The sequence below is a fragment of the Saccopteryx bilineata genome, chromosome 1 (genome assembly GCF_036850765.1).
Source record: "Saccopteryx bilineata isolate mSacBil1 chromosome 1, mSacBil1_pri_phased_curated, whole genome shotgun sequence".
Classification (NCBI taxonomy): domain Eukaryota; kingdom Metazoa; phylum Chordata; class Mammalia; order Chiroptera; family Emballonuridae; genus Saccopteryx; species Saccopteryx bilineata.
In genome coordinates this window covers 23883633-23908575 of record NC_089490.1, presented here as the reverse complement: position 1 = coordinate 23908575, position 24943 = coordinate 23883633, and the positions used below count along the sequence as shown (strand labels likewise).

General features: G+C 39.1%; 1 protein-coding gene across 2 annotated transcripts in view; it reads left to right on the top strand.

Moving 5' to 3' along the window:
* CYP39A1 (cytochrome P450 family 39 subfamily A member 1) overlaps positions 1 to 24943 on the top strand; it is a 77471-nt gene that overhangs the window by 27626 nt on the left and 24902 nt on the right. For both annotated transcript variants that reach the window (XM_066251900.1, XM_066251893.1), the window contains one exon: positions 16299 to 16432. In XM_066251900.1, the coding sequence (XP_066107997.1) occupies positions 16299 to 16432 (134 nt within the window). The remainder of the gene's footprint in view (positions 1 to 16298; positions 16433 to 24943) is intronic.

The following is a 24943-nucleotide window of genomic DNA, read 5'->3' as shown; positions in this document are numbered from 1 at the left end:
GCACGATTATTTCTTTATAGATGTCCTCAATGAATTTCCAGTTCTGCATCCCTCTGGCCTCAACACTTACCCCTAAAGCCCATCACAGGCACTTTGCCCAACTTTCTTGTAAAACAAGTGTAAGGGTAGAGGCTACTGTTGAATACTTTGTCTTTTGTATCTGGCTTCTTTTAATTAACGTAGTATTTTATGTTGTGATGTTTTACATTAATTGATTTTCAGATGTTGAACCACCCTTGTATTCCTGGGATAAATCCTACTTAGTCATGGCATATAATCCATATAAGACATATAATTTTTATATATTGCTGAATTTAGTTTGCTAGTATTTTGTTGAGGAATTTAACACTGATAGTAGTAAAGGATATTAGTTTATAGTTTTCTTGTGATGCCTTGGTCTGGTTTTGGTATAAGCAGGGGTCCCCAAACTACAGCCTGTGGGCCACATGTGGCCCCGAGGCCATTTATCCGGCCCCCGCTGCACTTCCTGAAGGGGCACCTGTTTCATTGGTGGTCAGTGAGAGGAGCATAGTTCCCATTGAAATATTGGTCAGTTTGTTGATTGAAATTTACTTGTTCTTTTATTTTAAATATTGTATTTGTTCCCATTTTGTTTTTTTACTTTAAAATAAGATATGTGCAGTGTGCATAGGGATTTGTTCATAGTTTTTTTTTATAGACTGGCCCTCCAACAGTCTGAGGGACAGTGAACTGGCCCCCTGTGTAAAAAGTTTGGGGACCCCTGGGTATAAGGATAATTCTGGTTTTTATCGAATAACTTCGGAAATGTTCCCTACTTTTCTATTTTTTGGTAGCGTTTTTGAAGGACTGATGTTAATTCTTCATTAACCATATGGTAAAATTCACCAGTGAAGTAATCTGGTCCAGAGACTGACTTTGTGAGAGGGTTTGCTTTTTATTTTTTATGCAGTATTCAATCTCTCCACTTATTATAGGCCTATTCAGATTTTCTATTTCTTCTTGAGTCAGTTCTGTATCTTTTTAGGAATTTTCCCATTTCGTCTAGGTTCTTTAAACTTGCTGGCATACAATTATTCATAGTATTGCTCATAATCGTTTTTATTTCAGTTAGGTCACAAGGAAATCATCAGCTTCTTTCTGAAAGCTTTTATACCGTTTGTTTTCTTCTCCCCTTGCTCAGTGTAACTAAAGGGTTGCCAACAATGTTTACGAAGAACTACCTTTGGGGTTTTATATTTTGTTTGATTTAATTTTTCCTATTAATATTCTATTTTCTTTTTGTTTTTTAAGATTTCACTTATTGATTTTATAGAAAGAGAGAGAGAGGTATCAACTCATCATTGCTTCCGGTTTTTTTAGTTTTTCATTGATTGCTTGTCATATGTACCATGATTGGGCAAGCCCAGGGCTTTGAACCGGCAACCTCCGTGTTCCAGGTGGATACTTTATTCACTGCCCCACCATAGGCCAGTCTATTTTATTTTATTTTTTAAATCCTACTATTTATCATTTATAATTTCTATCTCTATTGATATTTTCTACTTGATCCTTGAACATGATTTCTTTAGTTCTTTGAATATATTTAAAATATCTAAGGTCATTTTTAGTAAGCCCAACATCTGGGTTTCCTCAGAGATAGTTTCTATTGATTGCTTTTTTCTCTGTGTATGGTCTATATTTTTTTGTTTTATGTCATTTCATATTTCTCATTGCATGTCCTATAATTTTTGCGGCAAACTGGATATTTCTAATATTACAATGCGGCAGCTCTGGGAATCAGGTCCTCCTCTCTTCTCAGGGTTTAGTGTTATTGCTCCTTGTTCTTGTTATTTGTTCAGTGACTTTTCAAAATGAATTCTGTAAAGCTTATATTCTTTATCATATGTGGTCACTTATGTGTCTGCTTGTTAGTCTAGTGGTCAACTAATACTTGTACAGGGATTTTATTACACTGGGAACCCGCGGGTCTCCCATTCTTTGCCATGGGATTCTGTGTGCATTCGAGACCTGTCTTCAACATTCGGCCAGGCAATGGACAAGTCCGCCTTAACTTCACTTCCTGCTTGCACAGAGCCTCAGAGTCAGCCGCTGGTGAGACACGGCGGCCTTCTCAGGTCATTTCTGGGCAAGAGTAATCCCTGGGCATTTGTTCAGTCCTCCACAAGTGCGTGGCCTTTCATATTTCCAGGAATACATTGGAGTTCTTCAAACTCTTTAGGACATCTCATTTTCTAGCTTTTTAATTTTATTATTTTGGGTTTACTTGTTGTTTGCCCCAACTCTTACCTATTGCCTCAGGTAGCTGCCAAATTAAACAATTATTTTTAAAACTTTTCAACCAACACCTTTGATGAGGAAAAGACTTTTTTCCATCAGGGAGCACCAAGTCAGGTAGATCAAGACAGTCTTGCAAGCGAGATTTTCCAGGTAACTGCCAGACAGGTCAAATAATGTGAGTGTTCTAGGAATGCGCTTTTGGACTAGTTCCAGCCCTGTTCTGCCTGCTCTGGTGGCTGCTGGGCTCCTGACTGCAGTGTGACTGCGGACTGCCGGTGCCCAAGGTGACTGTGGAGCTATAGAGAGGGGGTGGCAATAGGGCAAGTGGAAATGTCATCAGGCTTGCTGGGTTTTTTTTGTTTTATTTTGTTTTTACCAAGATTCAGCCATTTTTATTGGATAAGCGTTCTGTGAATTGCTTCAGGCCTTTGGTTAATTTCCAGGGTTCCAAAAATGTTGATTCTGACAATTTTTATACCAGATTTTTCGTTGGTTTTAAAGAGGGAGTTTTTGGAGTTCTTACCCTGTCCTTTTTGCTGCCATCACCCTAAACCAGGGGTCCCCAAACTACGGCCCGCGGGCCGCATGGGGCCCCCTAAGGCCATTTATCCGGCCCCCGCCGCACTTCCAGAAGGGGCGAGGCTTTCATTGGTGGTCAGTGAGAGGAGCATAGTTCCCATGGAAATACTGGTCAGTTTGTTGATTTAAATTTACTTGTTCTTTATTTTAAATATTGTATTTGTTCCCGTTTTGTTTTTTTACTTTAAAATAAGATATGTGCAGTGTGCATAGGGATTTGTTCATAGTTTTTTTTTTATAGTCCGGCCCTCCAACGGTCTGAGGGACAGTGAACTGGCCCCCTGTGTAAAAAGTTTGGGAACCCCTGCCCTAAACCATACGTTTTAAAATTCCTTTTCTCAGACCTTCCAGATTCACGTGGATTAACCCTTCATCCATCTGTCCCGTGACTTGGCCCTCAGAGATCTTTAAGGTGCCCACTATGTCGGGTGCGTTGTGTGAAATACCAGGGCCGTCAGGATGGGGGCGGTGTGGTGCAGACACTCTCAAGGAAGCCCGGAAGTGCCTTTGCATGGCAATAAGTCAGAGGAGGGAGTATCCTGAGGATGTCAGGAGGGAGGAAGGAATGTTTGCATGTTTCTTAGGAGGTGTGTGCTGCTGGTGAATCCTGTCGGTTTTCTGTGCCTGGAACCTTCCCCGTGTTCTTGTTCATGAGATAGCTCCAGTGTCATTTCCTCACACAGGACTTTCAGACTTGCCCTGCTTAAGGACACGATCCTCCTCTGCCCTTATTGATTCTCTGGCTCATCTTACTCCTTATTTCCTTCATAGAAATGATTATTTATTAGTAAATTTATTTATCCTCTGCCTCTCTCACCGGGACATAATCTTGCCAACAATAGGGACAATGTGTGTCTTCATCTCTATAAGCTGCCTAGAAAACAACAACAAAAAAATTACTCAACAATTATTTCCTGAATGAATTTTATGAACAAATATGAGAATATATTTTTAAGGGATGAATGTCTTGGTCTCGCCTTCATTTGCGGGTCTGTTACCCATCCCATTAGACAGTTTTTAGGAAATGAGTGTTTTATGTAAAGAAGTTTTTGGCAATTTTCTACATTTAAGTTTTGAGTTAGCAGAACCTAGTCTCCGTCAATATTTGATTCGTAATTTGAGACACTGAAGTAGTTTTGAGCCTAAGAATTCATATGAGCGGTAATGACTGCTAGCACTTCCCCGGGGTTTTGAATTCTGTAAAGCATTTTCATGCCTAATGTTTTATTTTATCCCTTGATCTTGGGCACAGTCTACGTTATCATGTCGTAGAGATTCTGATAAAGAGTATTTTGCTTTGTTACAGAGTTTGGGGGTACAGTTTTTAAATTTTTAAATGATGACATTATTACATAGCCAGTCATAACCTCAGAAACACAGTGCAAGAACTGAGATCAGATTTCCTGGGTTTAGACCCAGTCTGAGACTGGTTAATGGTATATCCTTATTCAAATTACCAAATGGCAAAATAAGAATGCGCATCTCGTGGGATTACTAGGAGGATAAAGCAAATGTAAAGTAGATAGCCCAGTGCCTGTTTTGTAAATCTTAACTGAGACCAAACTGATACAACTGTATCAGATGTATGAAGGTTTATAATCTTCCTATATCGTGAGATCAGTAATTATTATGATTTCGAGTGTTCTCTTTTAAATATTTGCCACTGTTTTTTGAAATAATAATGGTGTTTTTGAATATTTACAGCAGTAAGGAAATGACTTTTATATAAGTGCACTATCTTGTAAAGGGGCTGCAGAACAGCTGAAATATAGCATGAGGCCCCTTCTGTCTAATGATATCCTAGAGGACAGAAATCATAGCAGCAAGAATAGCTGGTGCCCACACAGCGCTCACTGTGTACCAGACCCTGTTCTATCTAAGTGCTTTCCGTAGGGACTCAATCTTTGGATCATCCCTTCTAAATGATACTATTTACCCTCATTTTAAACAGGAGGGAAGTGAAGTACCAATTAGGTAATTGACTCAAGACTGCACAGCTAGTAAATGGTAGAACTAGGATGTGAACCAAAGTTTGTCTGGTTCTAGAGTTGATAATACAAATGAACAAATCTTGTCAGATTTTATTCGGAATGTCTGAAGTAAGATGCTTAGATCCAATTTCCAGCTTAATTCCATTTCAAGCTGCTTCCACACTAAGCTTCCTAAACCACAGCTCTGGTTACATGACATGTGTGCTCAGAAAGTGTTTCTGTCCATATGCCGAGCCGGGTACCGTGGCCATTGTGTTCTGGCCCACCTTTGGCCGCAGAGTCCCGATCTACCTAACGCAGACATTTGCCTGCTCTCTAAACCACTCTTTATTTTCTTCCTGTGATGTGTTACATTTGTAACACTAAATATGAGTTCATCTGGATACCTTTATGAGATTTTGCATGTAAGTAAATTTACTAATTAGAAAAAATATTTTTTTCTAAAATATATGCTCCTCATTTTTGATTTACAGAACATGATTGCCATTTTTATAACATCTAAAAACACTACAGTGTAACAGTCAGGACAATAAAATTTACCGAAACAAAATAACGATGACTGAGGATAAACACCACCAAAGAGATCTGATTTAAGGTTTCTGTGTGGAATCCTCTTAACTTACTGCCCGCCTGTGTCTTCTGACCCACGCCACCTCAACAGGTGGATCCCAGCCCCTCCAATGGCTGCGGGCACCGTGTTCTGTCCGTCATCAGCCCCTCGGTGGGACCGGCCTCTCTTCCTACACTGCTTTTGTCCCCGCATCTGTCAGATCTTAGAGCAGCAGTCTCCAGTGGCTTCACACCTCACTCACAATAAAATCTGAAGCCTTCGTGTGGCCTTGAATGCATCTGTCATCTCAGCAGTCTCTCTGCCACCCTCTGCCTTTTTAATCCCCCACACCACATTCATTCATTCATTCATTATTGACCCTCTATTGTGTGTCAGGAAGTGATTCAGGAGTTTGAGATGTAAAAAAAAAAAAATCTAAAGGTTACCTCTCTTTGGGTACTCACATTCTGGTAGGGAGACAATTAACAATAAATGTGATACATAAATAAACTCCAGAAGTTCTAAATGGTTATAAATGCTATGTAAAAAAAAAAAAAAAAGAAAGAGAACAGAGTAGGGAGGGTGAGGAATGGCGAGAGTGGGGACGTGGGTGGCGGCCTTCAGTACTTAGGTCAGCCTTCCCGGCCAGGTGAGATGAGGAGCCAGACGAGCAGATATGTAGACACAGAGCGGGTTGGGTCCCATGCACTCACCTCCCGCACTGTGTTCTTACAGAGTGCTCGGAGACCATCGCCATTAGTGGCATTTCTGTGGCATTTTTTCCAGAGAAGAATGTGAGCCTATTTCTAAATAACCTGATTTCGAGAGAATCTACAAGAGAAGATGTCTTGGCTTCTCTCCCCACTGAGACTTCCCCCTTCCTCTCTTGACATGCATATGCCCTAGTCCTTGCTAGTTTCCATCGCCACGGGGACCAGCTCTTCCAGACTTCCATTTTACCTGATCTCTGTCCCCACAGATGTTTCAAATGTAAAAAGCCCACTGCACATCTGTCTCAGCGGAAAACCTGGGTAGCTGTGTCTTCTCGCCCACTCCCTCTGACCACCCCATTGGTGGTCGTGCCCCTCACCTCCTGTGGCTCTGTTCGTTTTCCCAGTAGCTGGACTTTGTCACTCTGCTGTTTCTCCTCATTGTTTCCTCTGTGTTTCTGTGCATGGCTTCCTCGAGGCAGCAGCAGAACCGAACTGCAGCTGATTGAGTTAAGGCTCCGTGTAGTAAGCGTTGGTTAGGGAGCTCACAGAACTTGCAGCAGGGCTGGACAACCAGGCTCGGAGGGCATGTGCCCTGAAGTAATGCCCTAGAATCAGGCAGCAGACCTGGGGAGTCGGGCACAGCACTGCCATGAAAGCCATGCACGCGGCCACTGGCCCCTGACGCTGAGTGACACCAGGTCCCCAGAAACTTCATCCTGCAAAGACTCCCAGGGAACATTGTTCTCAGCCTCCATTTCTTTGTATCACTAACGCTTGATTCAGAGTCTGGATTGGTAGTGCTGATTGGTGAAGTCTTATTTTCAGGCCAATCCTGAAAATAGTGTCCTAGCTTCAGGGAGGCCAGGAAAGCAAAACCTGGCGTTTTTCTGCTCCATGGCAGTCGGCAAGCTACTGTAGAAACAGGGTTCAGATACTGCGTAGCCAAAAATGACAAATCTCAAGGTATATAGACAATGTGTATTTCTACATATATGTGAGAATAAGAAATAATATATTAATTACATTACTATTTACATTTTTATAAATACAGGGACATTTTATAAACATAACTGTGTACCTTTATTTCTATACATCTGTGTATACATAGATCCCTGTTTTACCCCCAGGTGAGGTGACCCCTTGCTTGCAAATTCCATGACAGCAGAGGAAATACAGCTAGAGCGCCTCACTTTTCTCATGGAACATGTACTTGCATGAACTATGTTTATTAATAAACAGTGCAGTAATTCACTGAAACACCTGTGTGGTCCATCCAAAGACAGATGTCATCTTTATTCTGTTTTCTTAAAAATCCAGTCACTGATAGCTCCACCAGTCTTTGTTTTGTATGTTTTGATAAAGAAAGAGAGGTTTTTTCCCTTAATCTCTTCCTCTTCTCTAAAGGGTTTTATGTATTTTTTAATATAGTGAGCATTACTATTTTCACAGAGGTGAAGAAAAAAATTAAGTTACTCATTTTTGTTTTACATTAAGCTATATATTATGACATTCAATTTTATTTATTTAAGTATTAACATTTTAATTTGTTTTAAGTAGCAGTCCATTAAACTACCATTATGGTTTACTTTTCTTTTGTAGTTAAAAATAATCACATATTATTGTATTGCATTTTTTGCTTCACTGAACTTTGCTTTTTCAAGATAACTACTATAGGATTACTAGATCATAAAAGTTAATCAACACAGCATAAATAGTCAGATTTATGGACAGCTGACCTGAAGTACTCACAGGTATTACCATATGGGTCCTGTTTAGATAGTATTTTAAAGCAATGTTCTTTTCTAACTCAGGATTCTCACTGTATCTGGCCACCAGCAGAAGGCCATTCTATCTTAAATACAAAGAGAAAACAAACAGAAATGTACTTGGACTTTTTAACCAGTTGCCGTTAGTCCAGTCCATTTATTCTTTTTTAATAAAAGGTAGCATACACAGCACACCTTTATTATTATTATTATTATTATTATTATTATTATTTGCCATGCAGTTTTATTGTGCACATATTTAAAGAATAATTAACTTTTTCTGTTAATTTACAGTGAATCGGGTTAGGTCATAGAAATGCACCTGCATAGAATTGATTTATGTCTTACACGATTTGTGCATCATTAAAAGTACATTACAAAACTTTCATTGCATAAGAGTCAGATATTTCATTCATGAGTTTCAGTCCCATTATTTATTAATTGTGTGACTTTAGGTAAAAGAGATCATTTATCCAGAATCAACCAGTCATGTTTTTGATACCACTGTGTTCTGATCCAGCAGCCGTCCTACCTGGGCACATGCCCACACTGTCAAGTGGCCAGACGCTATTACGTGGTGACATTGACTCATAGGCTAGTATGAGAAAAGATTCTATCCCTGTTCATAATTATAAACCAAGACAGATATTAGCAGATAAGTGACGTTCAGTTCCTATGCTGATGTTCTAGGCAAATTCCATGTTGTTTGCATTATTTTAATTTGTTCATTAATTTTACTTCATTGCATTTGAACATTTGGATTTATTCTTGAGGCTTTATAGTTATGTCTTACCCATATCATAACTTGCATGCAGCTTGTATCTACTTGGATGTGTCCTAGTGCCATCTTTCCAACCAGTGACAACATTTTTGGCAGCCTCTGTTACAGCGGAACAGAGACCTAGGTCCCCCCAGCTAAGTGGGGACGCTTACTGTCATTACTGCCCTGTGCCTGCCAGGGCTCAGCGGCTGGTGGCCAGAGTTGTGTCTGTGATAGATTCTTGGCCCTTTGCACTGCACGTTGAACCGAATATTGCGGAAAGAGATCAAGTAGCAGCGCCAAGGGCACTCCAGTGGAGTTAGGGACAGAGGAAAGCTATTTTGTTTAAAAAGAATTCTTCTTCTGGTAGCCTGAAGAACAGATAAAACAGTGGAACTGGACAGGGACCATATGCTGCAGAGACAAAGAGCACTCACTGTGCCGGAAACAAGGGGAAAGATTCCCACACAAGGTGGTAAGCCCTGCCCAGGCTGTGTGGGCTCTTGATTATCAAAGACACGTATCCCTGTTGCTGGGAAAGGCAAGCTCGTGTGCAGTCTTCCAACCCCAGCTCAGCCATGGAAGAATGGGCCTGGAGCCTGGAACACTTCCTTACCAAGAGATAAAATCTTGTGCTAAGTCCGTCCTTCAGATGCCAAAAACTGTATCCACCCCTGGAAAAGAACTCTGGTTCTGACCAGAGTTGGAAGCTCAGAAATGACTAACGTATTTGGCAGAAGCTGGAGGTCGGAGGGGAGGATTGAAGGAGATGTGGGCTTCCAGCCTGCAGCTAAGATCCCTAACCCCAGCGCTCACAGCCAGGGCCCATGGACAAGCTCTTGGCTTACTCTTTCTTTTCCCCAGTCCTCACCCACCACAATACCTTAGGCTGCCTGTTAACCTTCCTTCCCATTTATATCTGTCCTTCCTGTCCCTCTAGTTGGTATTTCTCTTGCATAAAGAAATTGGGTTGGGGTACCACCTATAAGGAGGAATTATAACATTTTATAAAAACATATCTTAAAACAACCTAAATAAACAACCTAATTTGGCACCAATTTAAATGCCAAATCTTTTAAAATTAATACATATAATTAATTATGAGATTCCAGTGTTTTTTTTTAGGGAGAATAACTGTGACTTAAATATTTTTTGAAGGGTAAATGTGATTGGACATCAGAGTTGTTAGAAATATAAACTAGTAAGGCCAGATTTGCCCTGCCAGGCGTTAAAACTGATTACAACGCTGCTATGAACCAAAGAGAGAGCAGCTGGTTCAGAGAACAACTATGGGTCCACACAGCCCTTACTCATTGCCCATTTGCCCACGAAAAGCAGGTTCACAATCTGTTCTTTCAAAGCTAAAAATAATTAAAGGAGAAAAATAACTTTTCCATTCTGTTTAAAATTCTTGAGGCAAAAGTTCCTAAACTATCAACATTTGCCATAAATTTATATTCGAGACACTTGCAGCCATTGAGGAGCCTCTGTAGAGAATTCATAGGGAACAGTGGTGAACAAGAAAGCATTGAACTTCATAGGCTACCATGTACATCATCATCTTTCATCACCTCTCATCTTCTCTCTCCTGAATTTGCTATAAATTTAACTTAATACCTTTCTCACAGAATTTTGTCTCATGGAAGCTGTACAATAATGTACGTGAACAACAATGAGGTTCATATTGTGTGATAAAAAACCCCAAAGAGTCTATATCTTTTCTCTGTGAAAGAAACATTTTGGAGATAACACTGAGTATCGCTTTTTAACTTGATTTTTTTAAGGGTCTCAGCACAATAAGCTCACAGTTTGCTTGGTAGGGTAGTTGCAGGCCTTGTGCTTCTGAGAAGGGGGGGCATAGCTTCTCTTCTGCAAACATGTTCTCACCCCTGAGCTTGCCTGAGGCCCCTCCTCCTGTCGCCCTGTGAAATACCTGAAGGAGGCAGCAGGACTTAACTCACCTCCAGGGATCCTTTCTACTCTTTAATTAATTCATTATCTTTTCATTCTCTCTGTCTTTCTCACTCACTCCCTCTCATCCTCCCTCTTGTTAAAAAATTATATATATATATGCTCTACTTTAGGTGCCCAATAAACTCCCATTCTATCTCTCCAGATGCCATAAATCCAGAGTCACCCCCTGCTGTAGCAGAAGGGTCTGGGCTTTCTGCTGGAGGGAGGTGGAAGGGGCAAGGAGGCAGGGGGAGGGGAAGAGGGAGGAAGAAGGACTGGAGGTTGGAGGACCTCCTTCATGGGAAGCTCGGCTTTATTCCTGCCCCCGCCCCGGCTGCCTAGACCCTGCCGTCACTCCCTCCCTCCCTCCTTCAATCCAAAACAGCCTCTTCCTTTTTTTAAATGATGGTTTATTAATTTATTTTTCCTTTAATTATTAGAGATGGATAACACGATTCAGCTCAAGTGTAAAACAAATCCCTAAACAAGTACTTTTTTAAATTTTTATTTTTTTCAGTTATAGTTTACATTCGATACTTGTTATTAGTTCCAGGTACACAGCAGAGTGGTTAGACAAGCTATACAAAGTGTTTCTCCTGATATTTCCAGTACCTGCCTGGCACCATATATACTGTATGTAGTTATTACAATATTATTGACTCTCTTCCCTCTACCGTACTTTACATTCTCGTGACTATTTTATAACTACTAATTTGTACCTCTTAATCTCTTCCCCTTTTTCATCCACCCTCCCAGCCCCCAGCCCTCTGGTACCATCAGCCTGTTCTCCAACAGCCTCTCCATTTCTTAGAATCTTTAGAATCTTTCGAGTCTGTGTCTTACTGGTATCAGTGGGGAAGGTCCAGCCCCAAGACCTATCTTTTCACATTAGGAAGAACCTTTATCCTATTGTGTAGAATAATTAAGTCCCTCAAATTTGCAGCTTGCTTGACCAATTTAGCTCTGTAACCTTATTTCCTTTCTAATTCTTTTGTCATCTCTCCTTCTATTTCTGCTTTTTGTTTCTCAGTTCTGGTCTACCCTGTCCTAGGCTTTCTCTCACTATCTCTTAGTCCTCAGGAATCGAGGGAAATACATGTTTGGAGATTCCCATCTTCAACGTTGGAGTCTTTATACAAAGTTTAAACTTAATTTTTCCTTCCAGTAATCAAAGATCAGTTTCACAATATTTCTTTTCAAATTTAAAAGAACAGTTGTAGAAAGGGATTTACTGCTTTCCCCATTTGGGAAACAAGTCAACAAACAAATTTTCATCTCACTGAAAAATGTCTAGAAATCTGTAACCAGCATATTCTCACTACATATAAATAACTGTTACAGGCCCTTTTGAGACATAAAGCCTGTTGTAAATGATATTATGTGTTTCAGGACATTTAATCCACTTTTATTCTCTCTTTCTGAGATGTGCAAACCTTTCCCAGTGAAGATAGGATTCTTCTGAAAAGGAAAGAGCAACTTTGTAAATATAAGACTATGTCCCTGGAATAAAATAGAGGTATAAGTTTTTAAAATTGAATTTTTGAACATTACTTAAAATATTGCAGTTCTTAAAATTCCTGAAGTGAAGGAAAGAATACAAGATACTGCTTTTCTTCCCCTGTGGAAGACTATAAATGTTTTATTTACTATTTCTCTTTAGCTTTGTTTCTGTTCTCTAAAAACTGATTTTGCTCATAAGTCTATGCTGAGGTCTGTGGTTAAGAAAATACGCCAGGACACTGGTTTCTTGCCCTCGCTCTCTGTCAGCCATTGCTGTCCTTGCTTCGTTATTTTTGAGTAGAAGTCATAGACATGCTGTCTTTTTTCAAAGCTATTACGTAATTTCCCTAAGAGTCTAAAGTAAACACTAACTTGTTAAATGTAATTTATTGGGAACACTGACTTCTATTATTTGACTTTTACTTTTAAAATAAATTATTATAAAATTTTGGAAGCAAGTTTCTGTACCAAATTTTTAGTAGGAATCATTGCTCAAGGTTATTGCATCAGTTCTTTATTTTTCAACCTCTGTGTTGTGCATGTAGAGCCCAGATTCCTTCTCCTGTATGTGTAGTGTGACCTTTCGCACACCCCTTGACTTGGAATATTTTAAACAAGCTGGTCTATGAATATGAAAAGGCAGCCTCCTGTGAAAGGAAGCTTAACTCCCAGCACAGAAAACAAGCAGAGCCTAGAAGCCATGCTTTCAAAAGTAAAGAAAGAGGAGAGATGTGTTGGACGCACTGTTTAAATTTCAGTGGGATTTATTACTTGCTTTTCTTTATCCTTCCATGTGTCCCTTGGTGGCATATGCATCTGTCTGTCATCTGTGGGGCAGCGCAGGCTCCTCGGGGTTCAGACCCACTCTGCACCCTCACCCACTGATTCAGTCCCCTTCACCCACTCTGCACCCTCACCCACTGATTCAGTCCCCTTCGAATGAATGTATCACAGAAGGTCTGCACGACTCACAAGTACCTGCCTTTCTCTTTCTTTTCAGTCAGAACATGGATTATTTCCCCAAAAGTGTTAGTTAAATCTTTATGTAACATAACATTACCCAAAGATGATACAAACAGAATTTTTGTATTTTGTATATTATGTATTTATTTTCTGGGTGTGCATGTGTGTTCATCAGCATGTGTGTGTATGTGTGTGTAAGCAGAGAGGGCTTAAATAGGAAGGTACGAGAGGAGCCATCTCTCAAAAAAGGACTGACTTTGGTGATTCTATCTTGATTTGTTTTTCTTTTGTTTTTAAGTCCAAGAGATTGTATTTTCACAATTGATTTTGGTATTTAAGTGACTTTTCTTTCTGCCTGGGTGAGTCTCACTCATCCTCCCAGGCTTAGCTGAAATTCTGCCCTCGGCAGAGGAGATCAACACCACTGACACTGGAATCCTCTCTTACGAAACTTACATTATGGTTACTTATATCTAGGTATGATTTTGTACCCAAGCTCCTTTAAGGCAACGGCTGTACCTTTCTCATTCCTCTCTCCTCTTAGGAAAAGTGATGGGCCACAGTGAGCAAGGGTAAGGGTTCTCAGTGCAGACAGACATGGCTGAATGAAGACTGCTCTGACAGTTGCAAGCTTGTCTCCTCCAACACCTTAACCTCTGTGAGGCTTGATAGCTGACAGGTAGTTATGAGAAATAGATGACGTGGTCCAAAGCATTTGTGACATTAGATGCTCAATAAATTAGTAATATTCTCTTCCTGTCTCTTATGGCACCTATGTGTGGGCTAGTGCATAAAAGATATATATGAAGCCAATTCCTAATGAGTGAATAAATGGGTGAAATAATAGAATTTCAATCTATTATATATTCTCAACAAATATAATTTATGTTATAACATGTATCTCATCATGCATGTGGAATTCCAAAACCACACGCAATATTTTAGAAATATTTTTTTGCTATTTATGAATACACGAATTATCTTTTATTTGGTTTAGTTTATCTAAGATTTGGTTTGACTTTTATTGTGTTTATGCCAAGAGATAAATGAGAGCCTGTGGATTTTACCCCAAATCACCCATCATTTCTTCCCGGGATGTCTTCTGCACTGGTCCTGGTTGACTTTAGTCTTTAGCCCATTTGATGATTACCTTGGCATTCTTCCAAGCAGAGCCTTCTAATTTTAGAGTCAAAATGCTGGGAGAACAAACCACAGATGTGCGTTGAAATATGCACAGTATGAGTACAGAGCCTTTTCTGAGAGTTATAATAAGAAAGGTCTGTAACCTGAAAATGTTGTTTGAGAACTTGGCATATTTTCTTTTCTTTTTCTTTGTCTAGTCCAAGAATACAACCTTATTTTTCCCACATTACATTGGGTTTTGAGAAACTGAAAATAGTCTATCAAAACATTTGTTCTCTGAGTGTAGCCTACTTCTCTCAGATAGGCCATAATAGATTTTTAAATGTTATTTTCAATGCAAAAAAGGGTGATTTTTTCTATCTTATATAACACAAAACATTTTTTTGGACTGTATAATTCAATTACTCTAATAAGAAATCTTAATAAAATCTCTCTTTTTTTTTTTCTAAAAGGAGGTCAGAAACTTCATGTAATATTACTAGAGTCGAAACTTTTTCAGGGCCTTGCTGTTCCTCTGTTGTCTGCCTAGAAAATCACTTATTCATCTCCCCATGTTGAAGTTGGGCCATTTGTTAATTCAGTATGTATTTACTGAATTCTGCTGATACAAGGAACTAAGTATATTTGTAGCTTTAGGGAAAGGTATTCCTAGAACATTTTGCTTTACCTGTAGTTGGATATGAGCCATCCCTGCTTTTAACTATCAGAGTATTTTACATCTCACAGAACAGTTTCCTTGCCCGTGTGGTGGGCCAGTTAGCTCTGAGCTTGTCTCTTATCTCCTACTAGACTGAGTATGTTGCAGACATGCCTTCATTGTGGTAACCCTGGAAGAGCCTAACTCAGCTCCTGGTCCTTACCTGTGCTCTTTAATGGAGTGTATACCAGGCGTCCCCAAACTACGGCCCGCGGGCCGCATGCAGCCCCCTGAGGCCATTTATCCGGCCCCCCACCGCACTTCCGGAAGGGCCACCTCTTTCATTGGTGGTCAGTGAGAGGAGCACTGTATGTGGCGGCCCTCCAACGGTCTGAGGGACAGTGAACTGGCCCTCTGTGTAAAAAGCTTGGGTACCCCTGGATAGACACACCTCTGGGGATTAGTAGAACCAGAGTGCAGACACCCTGGTTCCCAGACCCCACTAACCAAAGACATCTGCTTCTGACTCCCCAGGAGTTGCAGGGGTACTGGCAGAGAGGGTTTCCCAGAATTGGCTCGCTTTGAGAACCAGTCTCGTCCAGAATCTCGGAGAGATAGAGAACCCTACATTCCGTTCTCACCCATCATCCCCCAGTGCAGCTGGGAAGCAAATATGAAGGCTGACCTAAGTAAACTGACAATGTTGTTGACTTTTATTAAGCAAAGACTGCCAAAACCAGATTGAAAGCTGAGTTGTTTTAATTTTCAAAATGAAAACATTTCACTTGAAATGCCACCTTTAACTAATCTGTCTCACTTAACTGAAGGCCCTGACCGTATTTCGGGTCATAAACTGATTGGGCCCGGTCCTTCTTCAGTTGCCTTCACTCTAAATATCAGCTAAGCTACACGTGTTCCATTAGACGCATTTGATGCACCTGTGCTTAGAGAAGTTGTCATACTGGATGAAATTTGTGTGCGTCAGCACCCCTTTCCTAATAGCTTTTTGGAGGAACTTCTGAAATGTATAATTAAAAAAACAAAGCAAAAACAGAATGAACCAGCAAAAATGAGATAGAAGTAGTACACCAGGGGCTTCCCAGATCTTATACTTTGTACCTTGTACAATACTGTTTCCATAAGTGGAATGAGAATTTGGACAAGAAGGAATGAAACAAGTGAAAATTAAACACCTTCTTGACAGGGGCTACCTTAAGTCATTTGATAGGTGCGTAGGACTGTGAGAACCGAAGTTGGATACTAATTCATCACCATGCAGTAATCAACATTGGCTTAGTTTTTTTATGTTAGACATTTATCTTGGTAAGAAGAAAAAAAAGGCAATAAATTACTAAATTTAGTAAGCAAAGAGTAATAGCAATATTACCCTTAGCTGTCAGAGATAGTGTCTAACCTGTGTTTATGAGCATACCTAAAATCCTTTTCTGGCCTAAGTCCTCTTTCTTTTTTAATTCTTTTTACAGGTAAAGATAAAATTAAAGTATCTGAGGATGACTTGAAGAAACTCCCTCTAATTAAATGGTGTATTTTGGAAACCATTCGTTTAAGAGCCCCGGGTGCCATTACTAGAAAAGTCCTGAAACCAGTTAAAATTTTGGTGAGCTTTGATTTGTTTTCAAATAATCCTTCTAGGAAGAAAAGATACTTATTTCACCCAGCTATTATTAGATAATTCCTTAGGTTCCAGTAAGCACTAAATGATCATGGAATAGGTTACTTATAAGAGTTGTACAGCAACATTTTGTTAATGTAAGTATTTGTTCACTGGTGAAGATTTTAGCTGTAATATAATCTTTTAATAATTATTTTGGCTATATGCTTCTGTATCGTAATTAGTATAATCCTATTTCAACCAAGCAAGCGGAATAGATAATATCTTCTCTGCTGAATCAGCCAAGTATTCCTGAGCAGCTGCCATAGGTTGAGGAATTCATGTGTGGAAGACAGGTTACAACCACAGGTTGTATTTGTAACTGCAGGTTATAGAAACAGATAGCAGTAATCTCATGGATAATATCAACTGGGATTAGCAATCAGCAGTTGAGTTAAGGAGAGACCCTTACCGTGAAAGGTATGTGTACACAGCAGAATCTCAGTTCAGTGTTTGCTGAGTCAATCAGGCAGAACAAAATATTTTTTTCAGAATGATTTGACTTAGAGCCTGAAAGATCACATTAGTTTTTAAAAACAATTTTTTTTATTGATTGATTTTAGAGAGAGAGAGAGAGAAACAATTGTTCCACTTATTTATGCATTCATTAGTTGATTCTTATATCTGCCCTGCCAAGGGATTGAAGCCACAACCTTGGCGTATTGGAAAGATGCTCTAACCAACTGAGGTACCCAGCCAGGGCAAGATGGCATTAAGTCAGACATCTACTCTTGTTGGCTTTTTTTATGCCCAGCTTGAGAATGCCTGTATTCAAACCAGGAAAGTTTTATAGTAGTAGAACACAAAAGAGACCAAAAAAAAATCGCTGAATTCAGAGGAGACGTTGTTTGTTCAACTGATCTTACAAAAATGATAGCATTTAGTCTTAGTGGGATTTTTAATAGTTTTTGCTTTTAAATCAAACTCTTAATTACTTTAAACTGAGTATAAAAGAGTATGCTTTGAGAGGAAATAGTCAAACAACTTGGTACAATTAAGAACAATTTGTTTATTACTCAAATATTACTATAATTTTTACTGAAATTTTATTTATATTTTGATGTTATAAATATTTATAAATATGTAAATAAAAACATGACTATATTATACAGGGTGGTTAAAAGTAGGTTTACAGTTATAAGAATGGGAAACATGAGTTTATTTTTGTATTATGTATTATTGTATTTTTTTTATAAATAACTGTAAACCTATTTTTTCTTACTCCTGTATTATTTGTATTATAGTCTCATTTATACTCTGGCCAGTAATTACTTGAATTACAAAATCATTATTTATCTGTCGGTAGGTATCTTGATTGTTATTTTAAGCGTACAGATTCTCTACATGTTTTGTTAGATTTATACCTAAATATTTCAGTTATTTTGGAGCTTTTGTAAATGGTATAATGTAGTTTTAAAGTTTTCATTCTCAATCGTATATTACTTGTTTGTGGAAATACAGTTGGTTTTTGTGTATTGACTTTGTATCTGCAACTTTGCTAAACTCACTTACTGGCCCCAGGAGGGTTTTTGTGGATTCACTGGGAGTTTCTATGGAGATAATATTTCAGTTTCTTCCTTTTTTATCTGTTATGCCTTTATTCCCTTCTTCTCGCATTATCGCACCGGCTCTAACTTCCAGCACTGTGGTGACAAATTGTCCTGACAGCAGATATTCTTGCCTTGTTTTTGATCTGAATGAGAAAACATTTCATCTTTCACTGTTAAGTATAATGTTAGCTGTTGGTTTTGAGAGATGCTCCTTATCATGGTGAGGAAACTTCCCTCTGTTCTGATTTGCTGAGAATGTTATCTTGAATGGGTATTGGATTTTGCTAGTGCTTTTTCCTACCAACTGCTGTAATCACATGCTCTGCCTTCACCTGTTGATGTGGTGGGTTACACTGGCTGAGTTTTGAGTGTTGAACCGGCCTCACGCCTGAAATAAATCTCATTGGATCATGGTGTATAATTTTTTCTGTACATTGTTAGATTTATTTTGCTGATATTTTGTTGAGGATTTTTTGCATCTAAGTTTATGAGAGAAATTGGTCTGTAGTTCTCTTGACTTTCTGTTTTGTACTCTCTTGTCTGGTTTACATACTATGACAGTCTCTTAAAAGGTGTTTTATGCTGGTCCTGTCCCCTCATCATAAACACTCAAGATTTCTTTCTCTCCTCTTCCCTCCTTCCTCCTCCATTTTTCTTCTTCCTTCATGCCACTTGTGTTTCCTTATGAAACACAGTAAAGAAAAAGCCGGCTGTATAGCTCCCTACTTTTCCTCCGTAGTGCTGTTCTCTTTCTTTCCTTCTCTCTCCCTGGTCTCATTCTTCAGGCCTTTGACCCTTGCTTGCTCTCGCTGTCCTTCAAGTCTCCACGACATCTCTATGCACCATGCCCGGACCGAACCCGGAAGAGAAAAGCCCACAAGCATCTTCATATCTAAATCCTTGTAACCTTTTACCCCTCACTTTTGCATATTTTCTCTCTGGTATGAGTTTTGGTGTGGTTTCCATGGTTTCAACACATCCCCTCTGTGTATCCGTCACCAGTTGCCCTTCCTGCCGCGGACACAGCAGCCTGGACCCTTCTCTTCAGATCTCCACCTAGCTGTGCTGGTTCATTAGCTAAATATCTGAGATCAGCACAGGACAATTTTTTTTGTGTGTGTATTTTTCTGAAGATGGAAACGGGGAGAGACAGTCAGACAGACTCCCGCATGCGCCCGACCGGGATCCACCCGGCACGCCCACCAGAGGTGACGCTCTGCCCACCAGGGGGCAATGCTCTGCCCCTCCGGGGCGACGCTCTGCTGCAACCAGAGCCACTCTAGCCCCTGGGGCAGAGGCCAAGGAGCCATCCCCAGCGCCCGGGCCATCCCCGCTCCAATGGAGCCTTGGCTGCGGGAGGGGAAGAGAGAGACAGAGAGGAGGAGGGTGGAGAAGCCAATGGGTGCTTCTCCTATGTGCCTTTGCCGGGAATCGAACCCGGGTCCCCCACGCGTCAGGCCGACGCTCTACCGCTGAGCCAACCGGCCAGGGCCAAGGACAATTTTATAATAAGAAATTTTTAACTTGTTACACAAATAGACACAAACCAGACACTTTTAATCTCTCACCACTTTCCCACCAATGTCACGCACTTCTTCTGAAATTGTGTTCCTTCTGGCTCCAGCTCTCTCGACCTTTGATAGTCTTAGGCTGCTCATTCGTCTTTATTGTGTTAATTTTACTGATACCCCAGTACTTCCTTCAACTAAAAACTGCTTTGTCCTCCTGGTTCTGTAATCATCACCTTTCTTTCCCTTCAGCTTTCACTGTATAAGCCCCTGGAGCCTAACTTCTGTAACCCCTCATCTCCCTTTCAGCAGAAGGAGCTCCCCATGGGGTAGATGTTAGTGTCCTGCTTAGTTCATTTTATCTTTCATTTTAGGATCCTTGAAGATGACTCAGTTGATTTCCTCCTTTCTTATACTTTTATTGTACCATAAAGTACTGACATAAATGTGTTTGTTTTCAACATAAAATTTCTTGTCTCTTGACCAGCAACTCACTGGTTGCCTTAAGTGAGTAGCTCTTGGGAGAACTTGTAACCTCATATACTTGTCAGGATTGTTGGGGCAGTTAGCTTCACATAGTTTTTCAAAATTAATTTTAGGACCTAGCCGGTTAGCTCAGTCAGTTAAGAGCATCGTCCCAAAATGACAGGGTTTGCAGGTTCGATTCCTGGTCAGGGCACACACAGGAAGCAACCAATGAACACACGACTGAGTAGAACCACAAATGAAAGTTTTCCTTCCCCCTCCCCCCTCTCTAAAAATCAATCAAATAATAATAATAATAATAATAATAATAATAAGCCCTGGCCAGTTAGCTTGGTTGGTTGGAGCGTTGTCCCGGAGCACAGAGGTTGCTGGTTCGATTCCCCAGACAGGGCACATATGGGAGTAGCTCAATGTTCCTGCCTTTCTCCCTCTACCTCTCTCTCTCAAAAATAATAATAATAATAATTTTACTATTTCAACAACTTTACCAAAAGAAACATCCGTGTTCCAACACATGCCCATTCATACTCGTATATACACAACCCCTACAAGCCCATAACTGTACTGTAACAACTACTCATCATTCTTTTTGTATGATAGCAGTAGAGAAATATGTCTGCTCATAGTGTAAATATATCACTTAAAGAAGTTTTTAACATTGCTTTTTACTTTTCATGCATCTAGAGATTTTTCATATTTATTTCAGTTGCCACATAATAGTCCGTTGAGATAATAGTTTAAACATTTAATTATTTCCTGGCTCTCAGAATTTAGATTGTTTTCCTTTGTGGTTATTTTAATGTGGTAATTATTTACGTCTTTGTGCAGAGTACATTTTCTCTTTTTTAACGATCATCCTTGAATTATGTTTTACTGGTGGATTACTGGTCCAAGGGTATAAACACAGTTATAATCCACAACATACAATCCTCTTACAAAGCTGAACTATTTTATAATGACCAACATCTATGGGATCCCCCTAATTATTTTTTAATTAGAAATAATGGATATCCAAAACAAATCAAGCAATTATTTTTAAAAATTAACAGTCTCGTATGTCCACTTCCTAACACTCACTCACACTTTCTCCCCAGAGGGCCTGGGGCTCCTGTCCACTCAGAGTCCTCCCAGGCCCTCACGGCTGGTGATGGCCATCTTGGTGGGGGGCGCAACCCCGGAAACCTGTGCTGGCCCGCCATCTTCCAGGAATGTCCCAACACTTCCTTTCATTATTTTTCACAATATCTTTTCATATTCGTGAAAGGTACAATGTTTCCTGCACTTACTGTTTCTTTTATAAACATAGCCTTTCCTCATAGGAGATCCAGCTAATCACTGCGAGTTTCTCCGTGTCGATGAGACCTTAACTTTATAAATAATAGCTTGCACAGAGTTTTCTTTCTATTATGTAACTCATACCTGATAATTAGACAAAAGGAGACCGTAAAAAGGAGCTGAAAGAAGAAATTAAAAATTGCTTAAAATTTCACAAGTCAGAGATAATTACTGTGAACACTTTGGTATTATTATAATTTCAGATTTTTTTCCTATAGTGTTTGCATTTTAAAAATTCAGTTGGGGTCATACTATGCTAATTTTTTTATAACCTCCTTTTATTTTACTTAATAATAGATCACAGCCTGACCGGTGGTGGCATAGTGGATAGAGTGTCGACCTGGGATGCTGAGGTTTCAAGTTTGAAACCCTAAGGTTGCCAGTTTGAGTGGGGGCTCATCCAGTGTGAGTGTGGGCTCAGTAGCTTGAGCCTAGGGTCACCAACTTGAGCATGGGATCATCATCATGATCCTCTGGTCGCTGGCTTGGGTCCACCGGTTGCTGGCTTGAAGCCCAAGGTCACTGGCTTGAGCACAGGGTCACTGGCTCGGCTAGCGCCCCTCACTCAAGACACGTATGAAAAGCAATCAATGAACAACTAAAGTGCCACAGCTATGAATTGACACTTCTCATATCTCTTTCACAAATAATAATAATAGTAATACATTATATAATTTGTATTATAAAATAATATAATAGTATAATAGTAATACATACAAATACATATAATATAATACATACAATATAATAGTAATACATACAAATAATTTTCTATATCAGTAAAGGACATCTACAGCATTTTGAATTGTAGCATCATAATCTAATATATGGACAGAGTTCCCAATTCTTGACTATGTATGTGGCTTCCATTTTTTCACTATTATAAACAGTGCAGAGATGAACATCCTTATAGCTAAACCTTGATGCACGTTACTAATTATTTTCTTAGTAGAAGCAACTTGGCTATTTAAAGCTTTATGTGTTTTCCAAATATATTTTGGAGTAATGTCTTTGCTAAACATACTAATGTGTTCCTAGGAATTTGGATCATAGGAAACTATATTTCGTCTGGGATCATCTGTGTTGAGTAGTGGCCCAAGCTCATTCATATTTTCTCTCCCGTCGGACAGCTGGTCCAGGTTTCTCGCTATGAATACTAGAAGTATTCCCCCACTGCTCTGCCCCAGTGCCATCTGGACAGGGTATCATTGCTTATTTTTGCTCCTGTAGTCATTTCTCTCTTTTCTGGGATAAATCAAAATGAACAAACACTATCTGCTTTCTTCGACTCCATTTCTGCTTTTTCTTCATTATGCCACCTTCTGAAAACTCTTAAACTTCTACCTGTACTCCGTCTTCAGGGTTTTATATTTTTAGCAGAAAGTTAATCTGCAAGAATGCCGAAGAGAGAATAAACAAGGAAGTGTTGAGGAATATGAATAAAGTATATTAATTATGTTTTCAAAGTACTTAAACATGTTACAGAGCTACAATAATTAAAATGGCATGTTACTGGTGTTAGACAAGATGTTCAGATCAACAGAACAGATTGGATAGATTAGAACGGGACGGGAACCTATGGCTTGCGAGCCAGATGTGGCTCTTTTGATGGCTGCATCTGGCTCACAGACAGATCTTTAATAAAAAAAAATAATAACGTTAAAAATATAAAACATTCTCATGTATTACAATCCATTCATTTCCTACCGCTCATGTTCATGGTTGCAGGTGGCTGGAGCCAATCACAGCTGTCCTCTGGGACAACAACAAATTTTTATTGGATAATGCGTAATGTACACGGGTTGTCGTATGGCTCTCATGAAATTACATTTTAAAATATGTGGCGTTCATGGCTCTGTCAACCAAAAAGGTTCCCGAACCCTGGATTAGAAAGAGACAAAATCCCTTGTATGTAAGAATTTAACAAAATAAATGAATCATTATAAGTTAGTGAAGAGGGTAGAGACTACTGTATGGCTCGGAATGACTAGCTACAACTGGGTAATTTTTTTTTAATATAGTGGTTCTCAAACTTTTGGTCTTGGAATCCCTTTATGCTTTTTTAAAGTATTAAAGATTCCAAAGAGCGTTTGTCTATGTGAGTTATAGCTATCCATATTTACTGTATTAGAAACCAAAGGATACTTTGTTAAAGTATTTATTTAGTATTTCATTTAAAAAGAATAAGAAACCTATTACATGTTAAATTAATAGTGTGGTTTTAAGAAACAGTTTCTAAAACAAAAAGTGGTAGAAGAATAGCATCACTTTTATGTTTTTGCAAATCTAATGTCTTGCTTTAATAGAAGATATCTGAATTCCCGTGGATGTGTCTGCAGTCAGCCTATTGTGAAATATTGTTTTCATTGATGGAAATGAATAACATTGAGCCTCATCCTGACAGGTAGCCAAAAAAGGAAAGAGTATTTGAATAGTCTTTTTAGATATCTGTGGCTATTCTTTGATATGCCACAACTCAACAGTGATACTTTCTTAAAAGTTTGTCGCAACTGAAAATACATCAGTGAATTTTGGTTCTAAGTTATATTAAAATCCATTAATTACTTTGAGTATTTTACTGAGAAGTGATATTTGACCTGGCAGACTCTCTGAAAATGTATTGGGTACTCCTGGAAATATCTAAAACCACCTAAGAGAGCCACTATGGGAGAGAGAAGAGGGATGCCCAAGTTTAAGATTAATCAGTGAAACCACAAACAGATGAACAGTTTTGGATGTACCACATCAAAAACTAATGGCTTAGTTTATAAAATACAACCTAAATTAAATGTAAATCGAAAATTAAGAATAAATGTCAGTATATGTGTAACACAGGAGAAATAATTTTAATATTTAAAGAATTCACAGACTAATAAGTGAAGCACTAAGGTTGCATAAATTAATGTAGATGGGAAATGAGCCAAAAAACTTATAGAAGAAAAATAGCATGGAAAATGCTCAACAAAGACATCAAATTTTTAGTGGTAATCAAAGGCAGACTATTAAAAGATTATCAGATCAGCAGATAAGAAGGCAGTGAAATTGACATTCATGTTGTAGTTAGAAACATTTTGCTACAAAATTTGAGGAAGTAGTTAAGCAACATAAATTAATGGCCTTAAAAATATCCATGCCCTATGTCATCTGAACATCCATGTTAAAAGGTTTTATATGAAAGAAGGTTCTATAGATGGCATTCACACACAAAAAAACCCAAAAAAAACAGTAGACATGATTAGATTAATTATGGTTTAATCTACCCCATGAAAGATTAAACAGGCTTTGGAGAGAAAATTATTCACAATGACTATACAATATAAAGAAAGAAACAGTCTTTAACTTTTAAAGTACTTTTTTTTTTTTTTAAAGCCACTAACAGCAACCAAGCTCCAGGCCAGGAGCGAGGAGGAAACTGCTTTGGACCTCCTGTGGATGCTTTGCCTTTTATAGGGCTTCTTTCTCTTCAAGATTCTGCATTCCTTGCACCCACTTGGCTCTCAGAATTATGCTTGAGGTATAGAAGAGAGTCCTTCCCGTTCATCTTCAAGAAAGCCCCATCTCCAGACGAGCACACGAAG